Source organism: Rhinoraja longicauda, chromosome 41, assembly GCF_053455715.1.
Source record: "Rhinoraja longicauda isolate Sanriku21f chromosome 41, sRhiLon1.1, whole genome shotgun sequence".
NCBI classification, from domain to species: domain Eukaryota; kingdom Metazoa; phylum Chordata; class Chondrichthyes; order Rajiformes; family Arhynchobatidae; genus Rhinoraja; species Rhinoraja longicauda.
This window is the reverse complement of record NC_135993.1, coordinates 8,224,642-8,252,118: the sequence shown is the minus strand read 5'-3', so window position 1 is coordinate 8,252,118 and position 27,477 is coordinate 8,224,642. Positions and strand designations below refer to the sequence as shown.

The 27,477-nt window shown below is 45.1% G+C and overlaps 2 protein-coding genes across 4 annotated transcripts in view; one reads left to right on the top strand and one right to left on the bottom strand.

Annotated features, from left to right (window-relative positions):
- LOC144611883 (B9 domain-containing protein 2-like) overlaps window positions 1-7,838 on the bottom strand; it is a 250,328-nt gene extending 242,490 nt beyond the window's left edge. The window contains exons 1-3 of one of the 3 annotated variants that reach the window (XM_078431210.1): window positions 7,439-7,838; window positions 5,748-5,859; window positions 116-241 (exon numbers count right to left, since the gene is read on the bottom strand). In XM_078431210.1, coding sequence (XP_078287336.1) covers window positions 116-241; window positions 5,748-5,835 — 214 coding nt within the window. In that variant the 5' untranslated portion in view covers window positions 5,836-5,859; window positions 7,439-7,838. Of the gene's footprint in view, window positions 1-115; window positions 242-5,747; window positions 5,860-7,438 lie in introns of those variants that run through there. The other 2 variants (XM_078431213.1, XM_078431211.1) reach the window with 2 other exon arrangements.
- An 8,544-nt stretch (window positions 7,839-16,382) lies between these two features.
- The window catches only part of LOC144611815 (ras-related protein ORAB-1-like), a 28,313-nt gene continuing 17,218 nt past the window's right edge, over window positions 16,383-27,477 (top strand). The window contains exon 1 of the mRNA XM_078431089.1: window positions 16,383-16,626. Within this exon, the coding sequence (XP_078287215.1) occupies window positions 16,604-16,626 (23 nt within the window). The 5' untranslated portion in view covers window positions 16,383-16,603. The remainder of the gene's footprint in view (window positions 16,627-27,477) is intronic.

The window sequence follows — 27,477 nt, the reverse complement described above, 5'->3', positions numbered from 1 at the left end:
CGGGCTGCCCCGACTGGCCCAGGGCAATGGGAATAAAGGGCCAACTACTAAGAGCTGAATAGCCTCCTTGAGTGCTCTCTGTTAATCACAGTAAATATATACCAACAAAACTCACCTTGGAGACCTTTGGTTGCATAGTGCACATCAACAGGGTGTGACCAGTAGGACACCTCCTTGATTGCTGGGTTGTCCACTTGCGTTTGCCCTTCCCTTAAGCCAGACAAGAGCTTCCAAGCACAACCTGTAAGAAGAAGGAAGTTGATCATAATTGTAGCAGATAGAAATGTGGGCAGACACAAAATGCTGGAGTAATTCAGCGGAACAGGCGGTATCTCCGGATAGAAGGAATGGGTGACGTTTCGGGTCGAGACCCTTCTTCAGAAAATGTGGATCTAGTGAGTACTAGCATGTGGATTATTAAAGAAGAAATACCCAGCAAGTATCTAGGCCTTTTACTATCCTGTGAGTAGAGTTATAGACTCATACAACCCAAGAACCAAGCCCATCTCTGCAACATGCTGTCTATCAGGTACACGTCTATACCAATCCACTTTAGCTGCTGAAGTCGGAGGAAGGGTCTTGACCCGTTTCAGAACAAGACCCTTCCTCCGACTTCGACCCTTCCTCCAACTTCACCCATTCCTTCTCTCTAGATGCTGTCTGTCCCCGCTGAGTTACTCCAGCTTTTTGTGTCTATCTTTGGATTAAACCAGCATCTGCAGTTCCTTCCTACACATACCACTTTATCTGCACTTAGTCTGCAACCGAAGCCTTTGGATTTCAATTACTGCTCCAGATACCTTTTTAATCTGAAGATCTACATCTCCTCAGGCAGAAAACAAAGTGCCGTAGGAACTCAGAGGGTCAGGCAGCATTTGCAGAGGGAACGAGCAGACGATGTTTCAGGTCAGGATCCTAAACAAGTCTGTCCATTCCGTCCGCAGATAATGCCTGACCCGCTGAGTTCCTGCCACGCTATGTGTAATGGCAGTTTCTATACCATCTCGAAATCCCACTTCGATAGCCATTACTTCTCGGGGATGAAATGTAGTTTATAGCTTACGCACACGTCGCACCCTGATATGACAAAAAGAATCTTCCAAACTTCTTTTCTTCATTAATTGGTTTTATTAAAGTAGCACAAATCATAGAGTAATTCATCAGTTTCCGTACTTTATCAACTGTTTCTTCTTCAAACAATATCTAGAATTCTTGGTTATTACCGTATGGTTCTTACAAATATAGATGATACAAGCGTCTGGTACGAGCGCGTGATAAAGAACTGTAGTCTCACCATCCTCCGCGTCTAAACTGACCCACAGCCTCTGTCGACACACTAGCCTCCTCCCATCGAGACACTCCCAATTACGTATTAAGTCACACCCACAAGCAGGCAAAAAAGACATAAACTAGAAATATTAAAACATAGCCATAACACAATGACAATAACTGAATTAAGCATAAATGGCTCCTACACTATGTTTTACGGAAGATTCCAGCTTCTGCAGTACCTTGTGTCTCCATCTTCTCAGGCAGAATACAACTCAAATTGGTTGACTAGCCCTAATGGTTCCTTGCCTCTGCAAGTGTGGATTAATCGTGTCTCTCAGAACACATAGAATCTAGGTGCAGGAGCCCTATGAACCAGCACCGCCATTCAAAATGATCACGGCTGGGGGGGGTCCTTTGGCGGATCAGGCCACTCCTTGGGTCAGCCCCCTCGTTACGTGACGGACAGGCGAAAGGGGTTAAAAGCCAGGCCAAGGGAAGGCGTATCTAATCCCTAGGAGAACTACGCTGTGGGCAGGAGCTCACAGCCTAATAAAAGAATCTAACAAAACACTGCCTGGCGTCTTGCCTTTTCTCTGGCCTCCGCCAGGCCACTACAAGTACCCCGTTTCTTTCTCCCCAAATCCCTTGATTCCGTTAGCCCAAAGAGCTGTATCTAACTCTCTCTTGAATATATATTTTTAATAATAAACGTTATTTGTCATATGTAGGTTTTATTTCTCATATTTGTCGTATGACAAATTTTATTTGTCCTATATAAGGGTCAACGGTACAATGAAATGTATTTGACAAGACAACGGGTCACCTCAACAGTAATATTCCAAGGATAAATAAGATTAAAAAATGACATTAGTAAGGTAAAAAGACAATATTAAAAATAGTTAAAAAGACAATATTAAAAAATAATCAACATATATGATTTGAAATGTGTTTGAGTTCAGAAGCCTGATGGCCTGATGGTAGAAACTGTTCTTAAGTGTGGTGGTACATGCAGCTATACCCCTGTATCGTCTGCCTGACGGTAACAAGGAGAACAGCCTGCGTGCTGGGTGGCCGGGTTCCTTGATGATGCTGCGTGCCTTTCGCAGGCACCGCCGGTAGAAAATGTCCTGAATGGCCGGGAGACAGTTGCCAGTGATGTGCTGTGCCGTGAATTGGCCTCCACTGCCTTCTGTGGCAGAGAATTCCACAGATTCACAATTCTCTGGGTGAAAAAGTTTTTCCTCATTTCAGTCCTAAATGGCCTACCCCTTATTCTTACACTGTGACCCCTAGTTCTGGACTCCCCCAACGCCGGGAACATTCTTCCTGCATCTAGCCTGTCCAATTCCTTAAGAATTTTATATGTTAACACTTTCCAATAACTTCCAACGATGCTGGATCCTGACCAAGATCAAGTTTCAACGGTAAGTCTGTTACTCATAACAATAATATGTAATAATAATAATAATTACCTACTAATTTGTGTCGGGGGGGGGAATCCAAAGTTGTCTAATTCTTTCACGAATTGCCACATCATAGGATGGGTCTCAAATGACAGTACTTAGGTGCTGCATCCCAGAACATTTATTTCTGTAGGGATTCTAATTTGCACTTTAATGGAAACCATTAATAACTGCTTCCAACGTCTCCTAGAAAGCCTGCTCTGTAGATTGGCACCACGCTGCCGTTTGCAAATGCTGTTTCTGCAGAAGAGTTTACAGCTTACATAACCTCAGGCAAGTCAAGTCAAGTCAAGTTTATTTGTCACATACACATACACGATGTGCAGTGAAATGAAAGTGGCAATGCCTGCGGATTGTGCAAAAAAATAATAATTACAATTTCAGCATATAAATTAAAATTAATACAGAAATGAAAATTTAGTCCCTGTAGTTATAATAGTTAACAGTCTTGATGGCCTGTGGGAAGAAACTCCGTCTCATCCTGGGCATGTCCTCTGTTTATTCTGTTCTGCAGAAGATGAAACAACTTGGCGGTACACAGTTCCAATTCCTACAGATTCCTAAAAAACAGTAATCACCGTTATTTCTTAACCAACGCTTTATGGGCGAAAGCTGGGCCATGTCGTAAATTCTCTGCCCAAAATCCAGTTGTTGCTTCCCCTTAAAAGTTGGGACCTGTTGAGTAACTTACTCATTAAACTGCTGTAATCCAAGTACAGGCTGCAGGGAAGTAACAGCTTACATTTAATGCCTTGAGCAACAATCTAAACCATGTGGCAATGAAATAATTACTTCTTAAGTGGATCCTTGGACACAGATGGCAGCTAGTTTAGCATGTGGCAATATCTCACATACAACAGTCAACAGATATGGAGTGCTGGCTCGAAGGGCCGAATGGCCTACTCCTGCACCTATTGTCCATTGTAACAACTGGATGCAAACTGTTTCCTCTAGTTTGCTAACTAAGGAGGAATCCATGTCAGGAGGGAACAGGAACCCAAAATCTGACCATGCTAATTAAGAAAAACAGGCTGGAAAATACACATACAGAAAGCACTCTACCACATCTAGAGTGAAGTCTGAAGAAGGGTCTCGACCCAAAACGTCACCTATTCCTTCTCTCCGGAGATGCTGCCTGTCCCGCTGAGTTACTCCACCATTTTGTGTCTATCTTAGATAAATCAGAGTAGTGTCCAAACAACTCTGATTTGTATTCACAGAATATCTGGTTAACTTGCTACTTCAGCCATTTTACAGGTTGTGTTTCATATACCTTTAGAAAATTCACCAAACTAAATTGGGATGTTTTTGCTTTGGATAGGCATGCTTTAGGCGTGAAGTGGAAAAGCGGAAAATAATCAAACAAAAATTGACACTGTGGGGCGCACAGTGCCAGAGTTGCTGCTTCACGGTGCCAGAGTTGCTGCCTCGTAGTGCCAGAGTTGCTGCTTCACGGCGCCAGAGTTGCTGCTTCACAGCGCCAGAGTTGCTGCCTCGTAGTGCCAGAGTTGCTGCCTCACAGTGCCAGAGTTGCTGCCTCGCAGCGCCAGAGTAGCTGCCTCACAGCGCCAGAGTCGCTGCCTCACAGCGCCAGAGTCGCTGCCTCACAGCGCCAGAGTCGCTGCCTCACAGCGCCAGAGTCGCTGCCTCACAGCGCCAGAGTCGCTGCCTCACAGCGCCAGAGTCGCTGCCTCACAGCGCCAGAGTCGCTGCCTCACAGTGCCAGAGTCGCTGCCTCACAGTGCCAGAGTCGCTGCCTCACAGTGCCAGAGTTGCTGCCACACCGTGCCAGAGTTGCTGCCACACCGTGCCAGAGTTGCTGCCTTGCAGTGCCAGAGTTGCTGCCTCACAGTGCCAGAGTCGCTGCCTCACAGTGCCAGAGTTGCTGCCTCACAGTGCCAGAGTTTCTGACAATCAAAGAACAACTTCAGTTCAGCCACAGATCAATTCAGTAAATCTTACTGAACTAACAACAAAGTTCCCTCCATTATTTCCTTGTAGGTGGTTGGGTGCACTGCCACTGGCCAGGTATTTCAGGGGAATGTGCAGGCAGTTATATTGGAGGAGGGCAGTTCATGAGACAGTGGGCTGCAGAGATGGGGGGACAATGGACAAGAGGGGAGGAGCAGGGTCATGAGGCAACTCTCGCAATGTTCAAGAAACATTTAGACAGGAGCATGAACAAGTTTAGAGGGATATGGACCAAACACAGGCAGGTGGGACTCGTGTAGATGGGACATCTGGCAACTGTCTCCCGGCCATCCAGGTCATTTTCTACCGGCGGTGCCTGCGGAAGGCACGCAGCATCATCAAGCACCACAGCCACCCAGCACGCAGGCTGTTCTCCTTGTTACCATCAGGCAGACGATACAGGAGTATGGCTAAGCGTACCGCCAAACTTAAGAACACTTTCTACCATCAGGCAATCAGGCTTCTGAACTCATAAACACATTTCAAATCATACATGTTGATTATTTTTAATATTGTCTTTTTACCTATTTTTAATATTGTCTTTTTACCTTACTAATGTCATTTTTTAAATCTTATTTATCCTTGGAATATTACTGCTGAGGTGACCCGTTGTCTTGTCAAATACATTTCATTGTACCGTTGACCCTGTGCCAACCTACATATGACAAATAAATGTATTATTATTATTATTATTATACATGTTGGCCAGTGTGGGCAAGTTGGGCGGAAGGGCCTGTTTCCACGCTGTATCACTCGATGAGTGTGAATCTATAATACCTAATGGAGGAATGCAAGTTTAAGGCCTTGCAGCATGCTTTACGTGATGTCAGTGATTGCACTTCCAAAGGTATTTCATTGACAGTAAGCTGCCTTGGGATATCCTGAGCTTGTAAAAAGCCCATAAGAAATGAAATTATTTTTCTTCTACCTTAAAAGCAAACAATAAATAAGAACTTGAAGGGTGCTTTATCTATACACCTAGCTTGCATCAAACACTGAATAACGTTCCACAACACCCACAATCCCTAACGAAAGTCTCACCTGCGTGCAGTCCCCATTTACAGAAGAGACTGTGCTGAGGAAAGCCACTTGCTCCGACGATATGCCCAATGATATGAAGCTCTGCCATCCTCCTGTACAAAACCGGGCGTACCTTTAGAATGGAGATGAGGAGGAAGTTCTTTAGTCAGGGTGGTGAATCTGTGGAATTCATTGCCACAGACATCTATGGAGGCTAAGTCATTGGGTATTTTCTCCCAAGTCATTGGGAGATTGACAGGTTCTTGATTAGTATGGTGTCAAAAGTTATGGGGAGGAGGTAGGAAAATGGGGTTGAGAGGGAAAGATAGATCAGCTATGAGTGAATGGTGGAGTAGACTCGATGGGCCGAATGACCTAATTCTGCTCCTATAACATATGAAAAGCAACATTGGCCTTTTAAAGGTGACCCATGTTCGGCACCATTGAACTGTTGAATGTCAAAAGTCCAGTGTGTGGGTGCATTGATCCCAGATCAGCAAACGTTTCAGTGCATTTCACCTTGGCAAGTAACTGGAAATGGACTTTGCCAAACCCACTTTTCAGACAAACCAACCAAACACCAAAAGAATACATCCATTCAGATCTTACTTTTTAAATTGTAGAGGTGGGATTGGCTCAACCTGAACACCTTTGATCGCCATCACTTGGAAGCAAGGGCACGCAGACTGTGGAAGCTCTCCTCTCCTCACCAACTATGACCAAGGAGCAGGGCAGGAATTTAAGCTCATCAAACACACACACAAACTGGCCATGATCTGGAACTCACTGCCCGGTTAAATAGTTTGGGATTTTAAAAAGAAGCTAAAGAGATATTTTACTTAATTTTACTTGAAGGCAGAGGTTCTGGGGTTGGGATGGAGACTTCATCAGGTGTCCACCAAGGGGGTCGGGCTGCTCAACATCTCCAATGAGATCTGGCTGGAACAAGGTCTTGACTTATCCTCACTCCCCCATCCCCTGCCACCAGAGAGGATGATGCCAAGAGAGCTCAACACAGCAAACGGGAAATGCTGGGAAAACTCAGGTGGTCTGGCGGCATCAGTGGAAACGAAACAGTTGATGTTTCAGTTCCAGGCCTTTCATCAGAACTGAGAATGAGAGAACCAAGTTAAGGTAGGGATAAAAGAAGATGGAGTTGATGGAAAGAACAAAGAGAATTTTTCTGACAAGATGAAATATTGGGCAGTTAAGGAACAGTTTAAGATTAGATTCTCGGATTAAGATTTTCGGCATTGCGTTGCAAATGTTTTATTGTCATTTTTTTGCTCAATATTGAAGCATTGGACTGAATTGAAGGGGATCAAATATCCTGGCAGGCATGTGTGCTAGTTAGCTACTCGGGTGGGTTTAGACTAGATTGGCAGGAGGGTCACACAAATTAGTTGAAATCTGTATTAAGCCCTCCTTGGACTATTTTTCTTTATGTTTGCAAATGCATGATAACCGTTGTATTGAACACTAAAAGTGCTGGAGGAAATTCAGCGGGTCAGGCAGCATCTCTGGAGGGAACATTCCCTCAATCACATTTTGGGTCATCATAACTGACAGATTAACGTTAAATCAACTTTGAATAACATTGAATGATCAGTATGTCGATATTTCTGGAAATGTAAATCGGTGTAGGGGTGGGATCAGGGATAAACAGACAGGTGGAGCGGTCAATGGGAGCTCGAGTCTGGACGCAGACTCACCGGCGGGGCTGGTCCACCGGCTCCGGCACTCGGCCCGTCGCGCTGCTGCTGCCCCCGTGCCCTGGCCCGGCCTCACCGGCAGCGCCTGGCGTGAGGGATGCCGCCGATCTGATGCCCCTCTTTCCTCCCTCTCTCTCCTCCTTCCTTTTCCCCCCTCTCCTCTTCCTCTCTCCTTATCTCTTCTTCTCCTGCTCTTCCTTTTTCTCTCACTTCTTTTTTCTCCCCCTCTCTCCTCTCTTTTTCTCCCACTCTTTCTCCTGCTACCCTTCTCTCTCACCCCTCTCTTTTCCTTCCTCCTCACACTCTCTCTATCATATTCCTTTCCCCCTCTTTCTTTCTCTCCCCCTCCCCTTCCCCCTCCCCTTCTCTCCCCTTCCCTCTCTCCCCTTCCCTCTCTCCCTCTCTCCCCTTCCCTCTCTCTCCCCTTCCCTCTCTCTCTCTCCTTCCCTCTCTCCCCTTCCCTCTCTCTCTCTCTCTCCCCTTCCCTCTCTCCCCTTCCCTCTCTCCCCTTCCCTCTCTCTCCCCTTCCCTCTCTCTCTCTCCCCTTCCCTCTCTCCCCTTCCCTCTCTCCCCTTCCCTCTCTCTCCCCTTCCCTCTCTCTCTCTCCCCTTCCCTCTCTCCTTCCCTCTCTCCCTCTCTCCCCTTCCCTCTCTCCCCTTCCCTCTCTCCTTCCCTCTCTCCCTCTCTCCCCTTCCCTCTCTCCCCTTCCCTCTCTCCTTCCCTCTCTCCCTCTCTCCCCTTCCCTCTCTCCCCTTCCCTCTCTCCTTCCCTCTCTCCCTCTCTCCCCTTCCCTCTCTCCCCTTCCCTCTCTCCTTCCCTCTCTCCCCTTCCCTCTCTCTCCCCTTCCCTCTCTCCCTCTCTCCCCTTCCCTCTCTCCCCTTCCCTCTCTCTCCTCTTCCTTCTCTCTCCTCTCCTCTCTCTTCTCCCCCTCTCTCTCTCTCTTCTCTCCCCCTTCCCTTCCCCTCTCTTCTCTCCTTCCCTCTCTCTTGTCTTCTTGTCTCCTTCCCTCTCTCTTCCCCTTCCCTCTCTCCTTCCCTCTCTCCTTCCCTCTCTCCTTCCCTCCCTCCCTCTCCTTCCTTCCCTCCCTCCCTCTCTCTCTCCTCTCCTTCCCCCTCTCTTTCCTTCCTTCCTTCTCTCCCCTCTCTCTCCTTCCCTCCCTCTCTCTCCTCTCTCTTCTCTCTCTCTCTCTCTCTCTCTCTCCCCTTCCCTCTCTCCTCCCCTCACGACGCCAGAAACCCGGACAACCCCACAACGGCCCCCGCCATTGGCTCAGAGCTCTCTCGGCCTCTGCCCAATGGGACGCGGCGGTGAATGGCAGGCGGCGGCGGCGAGGCGGCGCCACCTAGCGGCCGGGAGGAGGAACGTCCTGGTCCCCGGGCTCCCAACCTGCACAGGCACACTGCTACAATGCCTGAGTTTACTTCTTCATGCACGGATAGATGGCAAAATGTGGTCTTGCACAGTGTGTTGTTATATCCGAGGCCTGCTTCGGATATAATTGCACGCATTAGGTGGCCGATGAGGCCAATCTTGGAAACATGGACTCTTCGCTGCACATTTATGTGTATGTGACAAATAAAATTGACTATTGACTATATGAGGTAGCTGCTTCCCTCTCTGAAGAAGGGTCTCGACCCGAAGCATCACCCATTCCTTCTCTCCTGAGATGCTGCCTGACCTGCTGAGTTACTCCAGCATTTTGTGAATAAATACCTAGCTGTTTTGGTAGTTTGTGGGGTGTTTCTGCTCCTTCTCAATAGTGTTTTATTGTCACATGTCCCAAATAGAACAATGAAATTCTTACTTGCTGCAGCACAACAGAATATGTAAACATTCTGTTGCTTATGCAGGGATTCTGTGTGCTCAATAGACAATAGGTGCAGGAGGAGGCCATTCGGCCCTTCGTGCCAGCACCACCATTCAATGTGATCATGGCCGATCATTCTCAATCAGTACCCCGTTCCTGCCTTTCCCCATACCCCCTGACTCCGCTATCCTTAAGAACTCTATCTAGCTCTCTCTTGAATGCATTAAGAGAATTGGACTCCACTGCCTTCTGAGGCTCCTAACAGCATGGAATCAGGCCCTTCAGCCCAACTGGCACCTGCTGACCAAGATGCCCCATCTACACTTGTCCCACTTGCCTGCCTTTGGCCCATAACCCTTTGGCCTATAACCCTCTAAACCTTTCTTATCCATGTTCCTGTCCAAATGTTTTTAATATATTTTTAAAAACCTGCCACAACTACCTCATCTGGTAGCTTGTTCTATATATCCTCCAAATGCTGTGTGAAAAAGTTGCCCCTCAGGTTCCTATTAAATCTTTCCCCTCTTGCCTTCAACCTATAAAGATTATGCATATATCATGCATTTTGTGCCAGATCTAAGGTTTCAATCTTCAAATATTGATCAAAGGCTGTGGTGGCAAATTTAACATCAATGTCTGCCTTAGCCAAGAGGTGGGGTGTCAAGATATTGGAAGTTGACATGTAGGAAGAAACTGCAGTTGATGGTTTACACCGCAGATAGACACAAAATGCTGGAGTAACTCAGTGGGTCAGGCAATAGACAATAGACAATAGGTGCAGGAGGAGGCCATTCGGCCCTTCGAGCCAGCACCGCCATTCAATGTGATCATGGCTGATCATTCTCAATCAGTACCCCGTTCCTGCCTTCTCCCCATACCCCCTGACTCCGCTATCCTTAAGAGCTCTATCCAGCTCTCTCTTGAATGCATTCAGAGAATGCACTGCCTTCTGAGGCAGAGAATTCCACAGATTCACAACTCTCTGACTGAAAAAGTTTTTCCTCATAGACAATAGACAATAGGTGCAGGAGTAGGCCATTCAGCCCTTCGAGCCAGCACCGCCATTCAATGCGATCATGGCTGATCACTCTCAATCAGTACCCCGTTCCTGCCTTCTCCCCATACCCCCTCACTCCGCTATCCTTAAGAGCTCTATCCAGCTCTCTCTTGAAAGCATCCAACGAACTGGCCTCCACTGCCTTCTGAGGCAGAGAATTCCACACCTTCACCACTCTCTGACTGAAAAAGTTCTTCCTCATCTCCGTTCTAAATGGCCTACCCCTTATTCTTAAACTGTGGCCCCTTGTTCTGGACTCCCCCAACATTGGGAACATGTTTCCTGCCTCTAATGTGTCCAATCCCCTAATTATCTTATACGTTTCAATAAGATCCCCCCTCATCCTTCTAAATTCCAGTGTATACAAGCCTAATTGCTCCAGCCTTTCAACATAGTCAGTAGGGCTTCCGAGATGTCCTCGTTTTTCAGAAAACGGGGCTTCCCCTCCTCCATTATAGATGAGGCTCTCACTAGGGTCTCTTCTACATCCCGCAGCTCCGCTCTTGCTCCCCCTCCCCCCACTCGCAACAAGGACAGGATCCCCCTCGTTCTCACCTTCCACCCCACCAGCCAGCGGATCCAACATATCATCCACCAACATTTCCGTCACCTACAACAGGACCCCACCACTGGCCATATCTTCCCATCCCCTCCCCTCTCTGCGTTCCGCAGAGACCGTTCCCTCCGCAACTCCCTGGTCCACTCGTCCCTTCCTACCCAAACCACCCTAACCCCGGGCACTTTCCCTTGCAACCGCACGAGATGCAACACCTGTCCCTTTACCTCCCCCCTCAACTCCATCAAAGGACCCAAACAGTCTTTCCAGGTGAGACAGAGGTTCACCTGCACCTCCTCCAACCTCATCTATTGCATCCGCTGCTCTAGATGTCAACTTATTTATATCGGCGAAACCAAGCGCAGGCTCGGCGATCGCTTCGCTGAACACCTGCGCTCGGTCCGCATTAACGCAACTGATCTCCCGGTGGCCCAGCACTTTAACTCCCCCTCCCATTCCCAGTCTGACCTCTCTGTCATGGGCCTCCTCCAGTGCCATAGTGAGGCCCGCCGGAAATTGGAGGAGCAGCACCTCATATTTCGCCTGGGCAGTTTGCGGCCCGGCGGTATGAACGTCGACTTCTCCAACTTCAGATAGCTCCTCTGTCCCTCCCTTCCCCTCCTCCTTCCCAGATCTCCCTCTGTCTTCCTGTCTCCACCTATGTCCTTCCTTTGTCCCACCCCCGACATCAGTCTGAAGAAGGGTCTCGACCCGAAACGTCACCCATTCCTTCTCTCCCGAGATGCTGCCTGACCTGCTGAGTTACTCCAGCATTTTGTGAATAAACTGAATCTATAGAACATTGAAAAATGATCTCCAATGCTTCCACTTCCTTAAGTACCCTGGGATGCAGACCATCAGGCCCTGGGGATTTATCAGCCTTCAGTCCCATCAGTCTACCCAAAACCATTTCCTGCCTAATGTGGATTTCCTTCAGTTCCTCCATCACCCTAGGTTCTCCGGCCCCTAGAACATTTGGGAGATTGTGTGTATCCTCCTCAGTAAACACAGATCCAAAATAACGGTTTAACTCGTCTGCCATTTCTTTGTTCCCCATAATAAATTCCCCTGCTTCTGTCTTCAAGGGACCCACATTTGCCTTGACTATTTTTTTCCTCTTCACGTACCTAAAAAAACTTTTGCTATCCTTCTTTATATTATTGGCTAGTTTACCCTCGTACCTCATCTTTTCTCCCCGTATTGCCTTTTTAGTTAACTTTTGTTGCTCTTTAAAAGAGTCCCAATCCTCTGTCTTCCCACTCTTCTTTGCTATGTTATACTTCCTCTCCTTAATTTTTATGCTGTCCTTGACTTCCCTCGTCAGCCACAGGTGTCTTTTACTCCCCTTAGAGTCTTTCCGCCTCTTTGGGATAAATTGATCCTGCAACCTCTGCATTATTCCCAGGAATACCTGCCATTGCTGTTCTACCGTCTTCCCTGCTAGGGCCTCCTTCCAGTCAATTTTGGCCAGCTCCTGCCTCTGTAATCCCCTTTGCTATACTGTAATACTGACACCTCCGATTTTCCCTTCTCCCTCTCCATTTGCAGAGTAAAACTTATCATGTTGTGATCACTGCCTCCTAATGGCTCTTTTACCTCTAGTCCCCTTATCAGATCAGGATCATTACACAACACTAAATCCAGAATTGCCTTCTCCCTGGTAGGCTCCAGTACAAGCTGTTCTAAGAATCCATCTCGAAGGCACTCTACAAACTCTCTTTCCTGGGGTCCATTTCCAACCTGATTTTCCCAGTCTACCTGCATGTTGAAATCTCCCATAACCACCGTAGCATTACATTTGTGACACTCCAATTTTATCTCCTGATTCAACTTGCACCCTATGTCGAGGCTACTGTTTGGGAGCCTATAGATAACTCCCATTAGGGTCTTTTTACCCTTACAATTCCTCATTTCTATCCATACTAATTCAACATCTCCTGATTCTATGTCACCCCTTGCAAGGGAATGAATATCATTCCTTATCAGCAGAGCAACCCCACCCCCTCTGCCCACCTGTCTGTCTTTTCTATACGTTGTGTACCCCTGAATATTCAGTTCCCAGCCCTGGTCCTCTTGTAGCCATGTCTCAGTGATCCCTACAACATCATACTTGCCCATGACTAACTGAGCCTCAAGCTCATCCACTTTATTTTTTATACTACGCGCATTTAAGTACAACACTTTAACTTCTGTATTTACCTCCCCTCTCACATCGGTCACAAATGGCCCTGCCCTTAATCTCTTTTCCCCTCTAGAACTTCTGTTCCCATTCTTCCGAGAGTCTTCTGCAATATCTCCTGTATTCCCTTTAACCTCATCTTCATATTCCCAATTTGTTAACCCCTCCCCCCACTACTTAGTTTAAAGCCACAGGTGTCGCACTAGCAAACCTGCCTGCCAGAATGTTTGTCCCCCTGCTGTTAAGATGTAACCCGTCCCTTTTGTACAAGTCACCCCTAGCCCAGAAGAGATCCCAGTGGTCCAGAAATCTAAATCCCTGCTCTCTGCACCAGCCCCTCAGCCATAAATTCATACCCTCTATCTCTCTGTTCCTGGCCTCACCAGCACGAGGTGCCGGTAGCAGTCCAGAGATAACCACCTTCGACGTCCTACTTCTCAGTCTTTTTCCTAACTCTCTAAACTCCCGCTGTAGCACCTCCTTCCTCTTCCGCCCGACGTCATTCGTGCCCATGTGCACAACGACTTCCGGTTGATCACATTCCCTCACTAGGATTTTCTGAAGCCGGTCCGTGATGTGCTGAACCCTGGCACCAGGGAGGCAACAGACCATCCTCAAGTCCCTCCTGCTGCCACAGAATCTTCTGTCCGTTCCTCGGACGATGGAGTCACCCACCACTACGGCTCTTTCTGACTTCGGTCTCCCCTGTCGAGTATCCTTGGCAACAGGTCCGCCACTCGGACTGGAAACGTCTTCTGCCCCGACAGTTCCCAAGAGGGTATACCTATTTGCAATAGGCACAGCCACTGGGGTCTCCTGTAGTCCACGTCCACGTCCACTCCCCCCTGAAACAGCCTCCCACCTTCGCTCGACCTGGACCCTTGGCGTGACAACCTCACAATAGATCCTGTCGAGGAAACTCTCGCATTCCCGGATGGCCTTGAGGTCATCCAACTGCCTCTCCAACTCCACCACACGTCCATTCAGGAGGTGCACCTGGATACAGTTCTTGCAGGTGTAGCTCCCAGAAGCTCCAGCGACGTCCCTATCTTCCCACATCCTGCAGGAAATACACTGCACCAACTTTTCCGCCATTACCTTGTGTCTATAAACAGTTCAGGCTTAAAACAATTGTAACCTCCTCACCTCAGCCTCCTCGCCGAAGACTCGCAGCCAAAGACTCGCACTTTTCTCACTCGCAGCCAAAGACTCGCACTTTTCTCACTCGCAACCAAAGACTCGCACTTTTCTCACTGGGCACTTCCCTCACTGGGCTGCACCCTTTTGCAAGTCTTGCTTATATCACCAATTTAAATTGCCTGATTGTCCAATTTACCAGACTTCTCACTTAAATGATCAACCAATCCACGTATTCTCTTCTGACTGACTTATTGCACTGTAATTCCCACTCACTTACAGCCAATGGTGGTCCTCTCTCCAACTTCCCGACCTTTACAGACTGATTAACAGTGCCCTATTGGCGCTCTTTTTAAACTGCCGTTTCTACCACTATTAACAGGTACTTACTTTCAGCCAATGGTGGTCCTCTCTCCAACTTCCCGACCTTTACAGACCTTTACTTGTCATCTCAGTTCTAAATGGCCTACCCCTTATTCTTAAACTGTGGCCCCTTGTTCTGGACTCCCCCAACATTGGGAACATGTTTCCTGCCTCTAACGTGTCCAATCCCTTAATAATCTTATACGTTTCGATAAGATCTCCTCTCATCCTTCTAAATTCCAGTGTATACAAGCCTAGTCGCTCCAGTCTTTCAACATACGATAGTCCCGCCATTCCAGGATTTAACCTAGTAAACCTACGCTGCACGCCCTCAATAGCAACATCTATGTAGAAAGGGAATAGGTGATGTTTTGGGTCGAGACCTGAAGAAGGGTCAACGATTCTTTTTCTCCAGAGATGCTGCCTGACCCACTATGTTCCTCCAGCAATTTGTGTCTATCTATTGAAAGTTAGGATAAATATACAGAGGAAAATGCAAGGTCAAGGAGAAAGACTCGAAGGGTGGAACTAGTGAGATGCTCCAATCGGGAGCTAGCAGATAAATAAGAAACTAAATAGGTGAATTCTGTGCTGTGACCATTTTCAACCCATTCAACTGAACCAAAAATATTTATGAAGGAAAAAATAGGCCCAAAGTGCTGGAGTAACTTAGCACTTAGGAATGTTGGGACCTTTGAAAACCAGCATCTGCAGTTCTTTGTATTTTTACATATTAATTAAGAAAATTTGCTCTTGCTTTGTGCAAAATATTGCGCCACTGAGATCTATTTTACTTGTGCCAGCCCAATTCATTTGCAAAACCTAAGACATTGTCTGAAGAAGGGTCTCGACCCGAAACGTCACCCATTCCTTCCTTCTCTCCATAGATGCTGCCTGTCCCGCTGAGTTACTCCAAGCATTTTGTGTCTAACTGGACCAAGTGGATCCGTTGGGCCCAAACCTCTCCTGCATTGGTGCAGCACCCTGTCCTCCCTCTCTATCCTCAATCCTCAACCCCCCCCTCCCTTCTCCCCCCTCCCCCTCCTTTTAAACTTAAAAATGTGAATAACTAAAAATATAACACCGATTTCAATAAAACTACTTGCATTATCACTAAAGTGATAATGGTGAGTAAGGTGGGCCTACAATTGTCGGGCTATCTAGTACCGTTTTGGCTGACGTTCAGTCACAAACAAGTCTGCAACAGTCTGTTCGAACTTCTACCATCAGGCAGACGATACAAGGCCTTCTACGCCCGCACCACCAGACTCAGGAACAGTTTCATCCCCAGGGCCATAGCTGCTATGAACCGGTCCTGCTGAGCTGGATGGTCACATCGCACAGTGATCCGGCACAGATCTACTTGCACTTTATTCTGTTTTAAAACTGTTTCTAATTTGTTTCATTGGGTTGTTTAAATTAATACTGACTAACTAATTAATTTTTTGCATCATATGCAATAAAGATATTGTATTGGGAGGCGCATTCCCAATCTCGTTGTACCCTGTACAATGACAATAAAGATATTGTATAACAAAAGAGAGTTTTAGTATATTGATACTGGACTTCATTCAATGCAGTTCCCTGGGAGGAGTCGTTCCGCTTTAAGAGTCGCCCCACGTGACTCCGCTTGCCCTCGTGATCCCCCTTGCCACGTTCAAGCATGACGTCAGCGCACACTGGACCTCTCAACCAAACCTGCTGCAGGGCGGGAAACGTCCCGCCCCCCGGCGTCGTTCGGATTGGTCGTCGGGCGGCAGAGTCGGTAGCCTGTTGGGCAGGGGGCGCTGTCCGTCAGCGCGCAGGCAAACTTGAGTGCGGGCGGCTGATGAGGCGTCCGCCGGTCAGCTGGCGGGGCGCTCGGGGGCCGCCATCTTGGATAAATGAGAGGCGAGCTGCAAGCGTCGGCGGCAACGCAGACACCGGGGGGGAGGGGAGGAAGAAGAGAGCCACAGCCGGGCAGGGCCTAGCAGCCAGGAGGACAACAACAACCACACGCCGCTTCCACACTCCTCGACGCTTCCACACTCCTCGACGAACACCTCCCTTTTGTTCCCTACTGTGAAATGTCAGCCATGAACCCCGAGTAGTAAGTAGAGGGAGAGAGAGAGAGAGAGAGAGAGAGAGAGCAGGGTTGGGTTTAGGTTGGCGTCCCCTTGCCTTGGCCCACGGTGGGTGGCTCCTTCCATAAACTTGCGCTGGTGTGGTGGAAGTGCCTTAAAATTTAAAAACAAATTCTGGGAGGGATAATAAGAAGACGATGGATGTAACTATTTAAAGTTTGGCACCGGTGTATTTATGCTGAAAGAAGTTGTGACTGTATTTTTGTTTAATATAAGAAAATAACTGCAGATGCTGGTACAAATCGAAGGTATTTATTCACAAAATGCTGGAGTAACTCAGCGGGTCAGGCAGCGTCCCAGGAGAGAAGGAATGGGTGACGTTTCGGGTCGAGACCCTTCTTCAGACTGTTTTTGTTTAAGGTCTCTTCTCTTCTGGTGTTAACTCCATCTTCCATTCTGGCAGCTGCTCCTAATGTTTTAGTTATAAGGTTTAACCTGGGCTGAGCAATATCTGGTTTCAATTCTGAAGCTGACTGCTGGGGGGGATGGGGTTTCATTCGCACAGCACAGGCACCAATCGATAGGTGTCTGTACATTGTGTTTGGGGGTGGAATGCAAGGGGTTTTTTTTGTTTAAAGGATTCCTGCCTCCTTCCCCAGGTTGGGGTGTTTGTTGGGCAGAAATAACTCCTTGTTATCTTTTGAAGGATAAGTCTTAATGTTTCTTTTTTTTCTTCCTAATCAGATGTGCAGCACTTTGGTCAACGTGGGTTGTTTTTAAATGTGCTATACAAATAAAATTGACTTGACTTGACTTGACCACCTCTTGAAATTGTTACTCGCTTTTATTAATGACCATGGTGACATGAAAGCGTAAGAAAATAACTGCAGATGCTGGTACAAATCGAAGGTATTTATTCACAAAATGCTGGAGTAACTCAGCAGGTCAGGCAGTATCTCTGGGGAGAAGGAAGGAATGGGTGACCCGCAACGTCATCCATTCCTTCTCTCCAGAGATGCTGCCTGACCTGCTGAGTTACTCCAACATTTTGTGAATAAATGGTGACATGAAATATACTCCAGTTAGTCAAGAGGCTGTGATCTGGCAATTTAACCACACCCATCTCATTGGGAAGTTGTCAGGTCGAAGTTTCTGTTTTCCATTGACTAACTTTGGTAGTTTAAAAAAAAAACTTTGTCCAGGCACTTAATCAACCTTCTAAGAGTTCAGTTGGTGCATTTTACTTGATAGAAAAAAGTGTGAAGGGTACTCTGCTTGGGTACTCTTATTCATTTCTATCCTATTTTCTAAATTTATATTTTTTTCATTTCATTTGCATCTGGTGTGGTGTAAGTAACCAATGGGTGGCATTTATTCTATGGCATATGCTTACCCTTGCGGTTGTAATAAATGTGTTTTGTGTAAAGGATGGTTATAGGTATGGAGTTGATGGTTTAAATTGTAGAACAAAGTTATGTCCCAATTTTAAGCTTCACCAAAAAGTGATTTTGAAAAGATTTCTTTTATAAACTAATTTAAGACATTGTGCAGGTCATCTGGTTATTTCCAATCATTCTGCAGTATTAATAATAACACTCCTTTGGGTTTGTTTATTGATGCCAAACTTCCAATGAAGTAAATTTGGGTGCTTAAAGTTACTTTTAAAAATTGTGTTATTTGCCCATTGCCTGTGCTCTCCATGGCTTACTGATGCAAAAAGCAAAATCAGAACAGTTTTATTCTGTGTGCGACAGTTCCTTCTAAATACACCTACTGTCATATGACAATTGGCCCTTATCAATGGTGTAAATTCAGGTGGGCCTTTGGCACATTGCCACAAGTGACATTTTTAAAGACCATTGGCTGAACCAACATGTAGTTGCTGAATGTTAATTGTCCAACACTTTTGATTAAATGTTTTTGAAACTGCTTTTGAATTTGGGAGCAGGTTTTTAAATTTCCACTGTAATCAGGGCTGTATTCCTGTGTTTTGACCAATATAAACCTGGGGATTTTGCTTCAAAATGAACATTGGGCTCCACTGTTTTTTTACTCCCATTCAGAGAATGTGTTTGACCTCATTCCCCCCACACCTCTTAACAGGGATTATTATATAGGTTTCTACAGGATGACTGAAGGACGAGAACGTTAAAACATCCTCAACTAAGAGCTATTATAGGTCCGCCACTTGACCAATAAAATGTATCAAGTTTCTAGATAGACTGATGGAGGCTAATGGCATAATCCCATTTAGGTGCGTTGATATGGAGGATTTTGTTCATAGGTGGGTTGAGACAGGTGTGGAGATGTGTTGCAGGGATGAAAATATGATCAGAACCTCCTCATAGAGTCTAATACACTTTGAGGAAGGATTGTCAATTGGAGACACTTCCATTCCCATGCTGACCTTTCTGACCTGGACGATCTCCATTGCCAGAGTGAGGCCACATCACAATCTGCAACTCTTCAAACCTGTCTTGCACGTCTCTGGCCTTTGTTCCAACCACCTGTCCACCCCTTGCCTGTGTTGACCTATTACCTGCCACACTTTGTCCTGCTTCTCCCATTTTCCAGCTTTCCTCTCCTCTCATTGGCCTGCTCATGTTGCATTCTTGCAAGGTTGCAAATACATTCCACTCTGAAGAAGTAGGCATTCCACAAGGATTGTTCATCTATTGATGCTCTTGATTAGACTGAGACCTAGAGAGCATGGTTAAAGTATACTTGAATAAGTAAAACCGTAGGAGTGGTGGGGAAGAGACACCATATACCTGACGTAGTAAATGTATTAATTTCACCTGCCAATTAATTATTTTACTTTTTGGTTTACTATACTGAAGATTGGTGCCATAAGGCTGTGGAGGATTTATAAATGGTGTATTTGTTTAGCCCTATTTAGCCATTACTAGACAAACCATCCAGATTTGTGACGTGTTTTTTTTTGCAGTGAAGTACTGATTTAGCATAATTTTTAAAATATGATGATTCATTGAAATTTGTAATGGAGAATTCTGAAAATAGTTGTATGACATTTGTGGCAACGCTATCATGCTCAAAGGGCCAAATGGCCTCCTCCTGCACCTATTTTCTATGTTTTCTATGTTTAATGTTTTGGGACCAGTGGTTTTAAGAGCAAGTCACCAGTAATAGTGTCTTCTGGGAATTGCTGAGAATACGTCCTGTAATTGTTATTTAAATTGTGATATAGATTCTGGCAACAGTATCGGTATAATGAAACCTCTTAATTTATTGTGGAAAATTATCTGGGAAACCTCTTGTTTCACACCGTTCGTGTAACACTTTATAATGAAATGGGCATTGTTCACCAGTAACTCAAGACATTTTAAATAATGTCTGGTTGGCTTCCTATCATGCTGGTGACAAGATTCATTGTATTTTTACATATGCCTTGAATTGTAGGTCAAAGGATGGAATTTTTCATTTAGCTTGTCTGAAGGGGTCTTGTGCGTGAAGACCCAACCACAGGGCATTGTAGTGATGGTCAAGGGTTGCTGGTGCCTCCAGTGCTTTCAATAAAATGGCACTTCACAGGTATAGCTTGACACCATGTCACGTCAGAGGATTAGGACAAGTGAGTTTGAGGTTACTGGAGATTTAGTAAGCTTGGAACAAATGCTTGGAACAACCCCCCAGCAGTATCTGTACAGAAGCCATTTTTTACCTTTCATAAGAACTGGTATTGAACTCTTTTGCAGGTAGTGAGGCAGATTTTGCAGGTGGCACACTCTTGATGAGGACGAATGCTTGTTAATCGTAACTGATCTGCCTGGAGGAAAGAGGGTGGTGAATAAGAACATAGTAAAATGCTGCTGGAACTGAGCTGCAGAACACAGCAGCAGTTGGAAATCAGGAAGCACTTTGCAGATCAGGTGGCAACAGTGAAAAAAATAGAGTTAATATTACAGATGGATGATGTGTCTGACATTGATTATCTGAAATTTGTTGAATTTAATTGAATTGTGTTGATTGCTGCAATTTGCCTAAACTGGCATGCTTTATGCCTGAGTGGGACTTTTTTTAGGAAGTGTAGGATGCCAATGTTGGGTCAAAGTGGAAATTTAACAATTTATATAATAGTGACCTGAAGCTCACCTTGTGTACTGAACCAGTGTGTTCTACATGGCGATCACCTGATCTACATTTGATGTCTTGCGGAGGAGATACCAATAAGTGCTGAATGCATCAATAGCATTTGTCACCCAAACAACCCTGGTCTCCACCGTATCACAGAAATCCCCTTATTGTTCCTTCTGCACCAATTTCCCCTCATCCCAACAACTTAAAACTGTTTTCCAGTTATGGCTCTTTGACCAAGTGATTAACTTTGTTTCTCCCTGGCCTCTGTTTCCAGCAATTTGTTTTAAATTTCCATAATTGCATTTTTTATTTCTAGAAGTATCAGTGAAGGTAGTCACAGACTTTGAACTCGGCAGCTGAATGCAAGATGTTGGTGATTGTGTGGTGGAGAATTAAATGTGGAAGGGACTGGGATTGTGGTGATGTGGAGATGAGGTTAGGTGGTAAGCATGTGCATTAAAAACATTTTTTCTTGGTGTACAATACAATCAAGAACATCAAATCTTGGTTGCCAAATACTAATATCCACTTGTGTATTGGTAAATAGAAGTGGCTTTATTGCACCTGGACTAAGAAGGGGAAGAAACTATTGGGGTGCTTGCTGATCTTGTAGTCATGCAAAGGGCAGTCTTTTACACATGTCTGCATTATCTCTGGACATTGTTATCAATTGACAAACTGTAGTGAGTATAATTTGGGTTGATAAAACTTAGATTGTGACAAGCTGATAGCCTAACTTGGCGGGAGTGGCTTTGTTTCTCTTGTCCTTTAAAGTGCCATTTCTCAAGATTGCTGCTTGAACAAATTCCCCTCAGATCATCAAAAGAATCTTTTCAATGAAGCAATATGATCTTTGGATTGCCAGCTCGTGTATAACGTGTGCTTGAGACAAAAGACAATGACCACACTAGCCGCCTTCTGCCCTTGGTGCAGACACTCCCTGACTTGCGCAAGGATAATGTTCCGTACACCCTTGCACAAGTCAGAATCACCTTAAAACTAGGTAGAAACAGAGCTGCAGATGCTGGTTAATTCACAAAACAACACAAAGCGCTGGAGTAACTCAGCAGTTGGGTAGCATCTCTATAGAATGTGGAAAGGTGACGTTTTTGGTCAGGATCCTTCAGACTGATTCAGTCCACAGATTACTCCAGCACTTTGTTTTTTCACCTTAAATCGAGGCCCTTCACCAGCTGCTGTTGTTGGCTTGCGTTGTAGCCCCTGCCTGACTGCTTTCTCCAGGCCACTGCCACTGATGCGACATGCTCAGTCTCTAGTGGTCCCGCCCCTCACCCCAGCTGCCAGTTCTTCCTGTTGGCTGCAGCTTGTGTCCACTCCACTCCTCCTCCCAGGAGTCAAGGTGAATGGTTTCGGGACTGCAAAGGAGTAGATGGCGGTGGAGCAGACAAGGCTGACAGGAATAAGTGACGGCTGGTGAAAAGGGAGGGAGCCACATGGTGACTGACCATGTCCTGTCAGTGGCGGCGACCTGCAGAAAGCGCTCGGCTGGAAGTTGCTACCCATTGTCTTCCTCGTTCTCGCTTGCCATCAGAGTTTATCAATGAAACTTGCTGAAACTGCAAGAGCATCTTGCTGGGGAGAAACTTTTATATCTATGAAGTAGACTGAAGTATAAGAAAATAACTGCAGATGCTGGTACAAATCGATTTATTCACAAAATGCTGGAGTAACTCAGCAGGTCAGGCAGCATCTCGGGAGAGAAGGAATGGGTGACGTTTCGGGTCGAGACCCTTCTTCAGACTGAAGTCCTCGCCATCCTGTTGCTATGACACAGATTATTCAGGAAACAGGACCACCTATTGTGAATTGTTTATGTAGTGCGCGTTTACACAGCTCGCCTATTACGCAAGTTGGGTAAAGCCTGTACTGAGTAGTTACTGGCTTGTTCACTTGCGCCCAATTTCACAAGGTGCAGTGACTTCTGTTTTCTAGTGAGTGTCTTTGTACATTTGGTATAAAAGCTGGAAAAACATGGGTTAAGTTTCTTGCTAGCTGAAATTGCTAAGAAATGTATAAATAGCAAAGGTATTTGGTTGATTTGCATTTTGGTTGTCAGAACATTGGGTGAAGGGGGAGGGTGTTGTTTTTCACTAGCTTCTGCCACTACAGTGTGGAACATCGCTGCATGAAAGTAAATACAACGTTTGAGTAACTGTATTAATTCAGTTTAGAGAGAGTGTGGAAACAGGCCCTTTAGCCCACAGGGTCCACACTGACCATTGATCGCTTGTACACTAGTTCTACTATCCCACTTTTGCATCCTACGCACTAGGGGCAATTTACAGAAGCCAATTAACCTACAAACCAGCACGACTTTGGTATGTGGGAGGAAACTGGAGCACCTGGAAAAAACCCATGGGGGAAGAACGTACAAATTCTGCGCAGACAGCACCCGTAGTCGGGATCAAAGCCGGGTCCCTGGCGCTATGTGACAGCAGCTTTACCGCTGCATTACTGTGCCGGTCAATTGAAGTCAGGAAGGCAAATCTGCTAATAGTATCAAAGGATATTTTTCTCCAAGCACATGGACTTTCAACATTAAGTACACGGTGTTTGGTTGGAAAATTCAACTGTAAAATGGAAAATGTCTCTTGGCATTCTTTACTGCTATTGTTTTCTTTGTAGTGAATGAGTTTAAGATTTGATCAGTTTGCAGTGGAAGGTAACGTTCCTTTAGGAAGGGATGTTTGCAGACATTTTCCGGTGGAGGACATTTTGAATATAACAATGCAGAGTTTGAGTACACTAATTTGTAACTGCAGGATATTAAAACAGCTTGGAGCTAACAAAATCCCTTTGAAACATAGATTCTGTTTTGCATCGCAGCCATTTTTTTGCATAGCAAGCTATAATTAATAGTGTTTTTAAGCTGATGCTGAGTTATCACAATGGAAGCGCTGAAGTTTTTGTTGGCTAAGAAGTTGGCAGAGATATTGAGATTGTACTCCATCTCGGGTACTTCCAGTGATCACTCTGACCTTGGTGGGTAAAGTCTTTGAAAAGTTGTGATCCAAGGAAACTTTGCAATGCAGCATGTGAAAGGGAGAAATAAAGAACTGCTGGTTTGCATCAAGACTGTGCTGGAGTATCTTGGTGAGTTGCTCCAGATCTTTGTGAAAAGGATAGTAGCAATATCTGTGGAAATTCTAAAACCAGAACAAAATACTAGAAATAATCAGCAAGTCAGGCTACATCTGGGGAGAGAATCTGCTTCTGATTGCAGATCCTAAATGTGGTCAGCCCTGAGTATTTCCAGCACTTTCTATTTTCATTTGCCCTACCTTTTCAAGTTGAGTGAGTTTGGTTGTTCCAGGCTATAATAAAGCTTTTCTTTAAATGATCTTCCCCTCATTTTTCTTCCCTGTCAGGGAAGAAAACATAACAATGCACATTAACACATCCAGTGACTTTTAATGTAAGTTACCACCAGTTGGAAGCTGATGGAAAGAACTTATGTGTAGCATTTCATTCGTAACAATGTACCTTTAATGGTAGTGCACTAACTTTTAGGGCCATTCGATTTGCATCACTGGACCTGGCCTTGAAGCTATTTAGGTGTTGTAGGATTGAGTCCTGTAAGGCAGAACAGCTGCAGTAGATAAGGCCTGTCCTGGACCAAACCTTTGAATATTGGCTAGATGTCCATTTTCTCTGAAGCATGGTTTTGGCACTTTCACATTGAAGTGCATTTAACAACTTGTGATGTGAATTTCAAAACTTAAGCAGTTCAGAGATACTATCGTGGGAATGTGCTGAAACCAGCAACTGTTCAAGATTTGACTTCCACATCACATGTCGGAGAGGAAGTACACATGACTCCCTTTGCCGGCAGGGCTGAGCTTTCATCTTCAGAAATTGGGATGGGAGTAGTAGGGGAAGAGGTCAGCAGTGTTAGTTGCATTGATATTTAGGGCCACTACCTTTGCTTTTTGATTAGAATTCTATGGCTGATTTTATTCTCTCTCTCTGGAGGCTGGTTGTGTAAATACCACCTTATAAACTCGTTGAATTGAATAATTTAATTGCACAGATCTTGTTGCAATATAAATAACTTTTTTCAGTCCGAGCTTGACTTGATCTCTGAACAGCATGGCAAGTCCACCTGAAGATATTACGTAATTGGCATGGGCTGATGGCTTGAAAGACCATCTCCAAGAGTTTAATTACATACTTGATGTCCAATGGCATTGCCGTTAAGTGTACCCACCGTCAACAAAGACTGGACCAGTCACACGGTGTTAAGATGCAAGATAAAACCGGCAAGTCGGAAGATGGGATCCTGCAGTCATAAGTTCATAAGTGATAGGAGCAGAATTGGGCCATTCGGCCCATTAAGTCTACTCAGTCATTCAATCATGGCTGATCTATCTCTCCCTTCTAACCCCATTCCCCTGCCTTCTCCCCATAACCCCTGACACCTGGTGGCTATTCTGAGCCTTTCCTCAATTTTAAGATTGTTTCACTCCCTGGTGTGAGGGATGGAGAACAAGTCCGAGTTTGGATTTTTCTGAAAAATAAACTTGGACTGTTTCAATTTACGGACTTTCGAACTCTGCTTGTTGGACTGAAATTATGTGGGACTGATTGATTCAGTAGTGAAATGGGTGATTACTATTGCATGCACATAAAGCTGGTGAATGCATGAAAGATGGAAATGTTGAAGTAATGTTACATTACTTGGACTATTGGACTTTACACATTATTTGGACTGGTTTATTTAAACGACTATTTGGTTTGTGTGAATGAAGTGTCTGGGGTTTTAATCTTCCTACAAAGTATTTTTGATTCAACAGGAGGTGACATAATTGCTTGACTCCATTCAGCAGTCCTGACATCCAGCATTATAGTGAAGTAAAACTAAAGCTGCTTACATGAAAAACACATTCCTGAGTTGATTAGTTTTCAGATACTTGACCTCTAACACTAATGGAGATCCCAGAAACAGAAATGAGTGCTTTGATTTATCTTTGTAGGTGGCAGAGCTCCTGATGTTTTCTGCAATTAAGAGAACTTGGGTGCAAACTAATAAAAGAGAATGAGCATCAGGAAAATCCTTTAAGTGTTTTTTAAAAACACCCACACTTTGAATTGGTGAGACACAACATGCTGGTGTAACTCAGTAGGTCAGGCAGCATCCCTGGACAACATGTCTAGCTGATGTTTTGGGTTAGGATCCTTCTTCAGACTTTGCCTTTCCTTGGTAAATCAACATTTGCAGTTCTTTTGTTTCTACATTTTGAATTGGTGTTTGGAAAAAAGATCATTTATGCTTAACTGTCTTTGCAGGAGCTGAATTCACAATTATTTAATTATTGTAAACTCAATGTTTTACTATCAATAATTATCACAGTCCAATGATTAAATATTTAAGGTTTTATTTGACCATTTAACAGTTGATCATTTTATGCAGCACAAGTTCAAGGCTTTGGACAAAATTTGACATTGAGCTACAGGAAGCATTTGGATTAAAATCAGATCTTAAAGGTGGGGCGGTTAGGTACAAAATTGTGGGAGCTTGGGCCATAATTAGCTGACTATTTGCTGCTCTGTGATCAGATGTATCCACATCATTTCTTCTCTATCCCTTCCAAACAGATCTAACCTAGGATCAACACAAAGTGCTGGAGTAACTTAGCAGGTCAGGCATCATTTCTGGAGAAAAAGGATGGGTGACGTTTCGGGTCGGATCCCTTCTGACGGAATAAGGATTCCAACCCGAACTGTCACCCATCCTTTTTCTCCAGAGATGCTTCCTAACCTGCAGGGTTACTCCAGCACGGTGTCTATCTTTGGTATAAACCAGCACCTGCAGTTCCTTCCTAACCTAGGACTTGTCCATCTCTGCATGCCAGAGAATACCATCAGTAGATAGAGGCCCAAAGTCTGGCCTTTCAGCAGAATGTGTTGATGATCCCACATCCAAAAGCTTGTTGCAGGATGTACTTGAACAGTGTATGATCTGTTTGTTATTCTTGATTAAGACAAAGACATCTAGCCTATAGAATTGCAAAGTGTGCAGGTATGTCTGGTTATATCAATTGAGACTTCTGTTCCTTCCACACAGGTAACAGGTGGATGCTTTAGCATCAGCAGTTGATTTTCACCATTCTCTTTTCCTCTGTACTGCCTCCATTTTAGCTTGATGAATGCACAATTGTTTTGCAGTATGCCAAACGGGATGATACAATGCTTGTTCCCTGTGGTGTTGTTGCCAAAACTTCTCTATTCTAAGAATTTTAATTTGTTTCTGTTCACCACAATCATTTCCCTCATTCAGCTATGTGTAAATTAGCTGCTTTGGTATTTCATCAGACATTTTGGCATGACCTGTCAATCAATCTGATTCTTCAAACGCGTAACTTCTGGGGCAGAACGTCTTGTCTTATCTGTGTAGGAAAGAACTGTAGATGCTGGTTTAAATCGAGGATAGACACAAAATGCTGGAGTAATGCTGGAGTGGGACAGGCAGCATCTCTGGAGAGAGGGAATAGGTGACATTTCGGATCAAGACCCTTCTTCAGACTGATCTTATCTCTATGCAGATGGGTCTTGTGAATGCCTGGCATGACTGATGTACACTGTCCATCTCTTGCAAGTTATAGAGTAAGATGGGTATGACAGCAGCAGGATGCATCTGAGCTTGGTCTTTTGCTGATTCCATTTCATTCCAACACTATTTCAAAAAGAGCTGGCTTTTGTTATCCTGTTGATTTTATCAACATCTATCAAAGGGAATGCTGCCAAGGTGTGTGAACTAG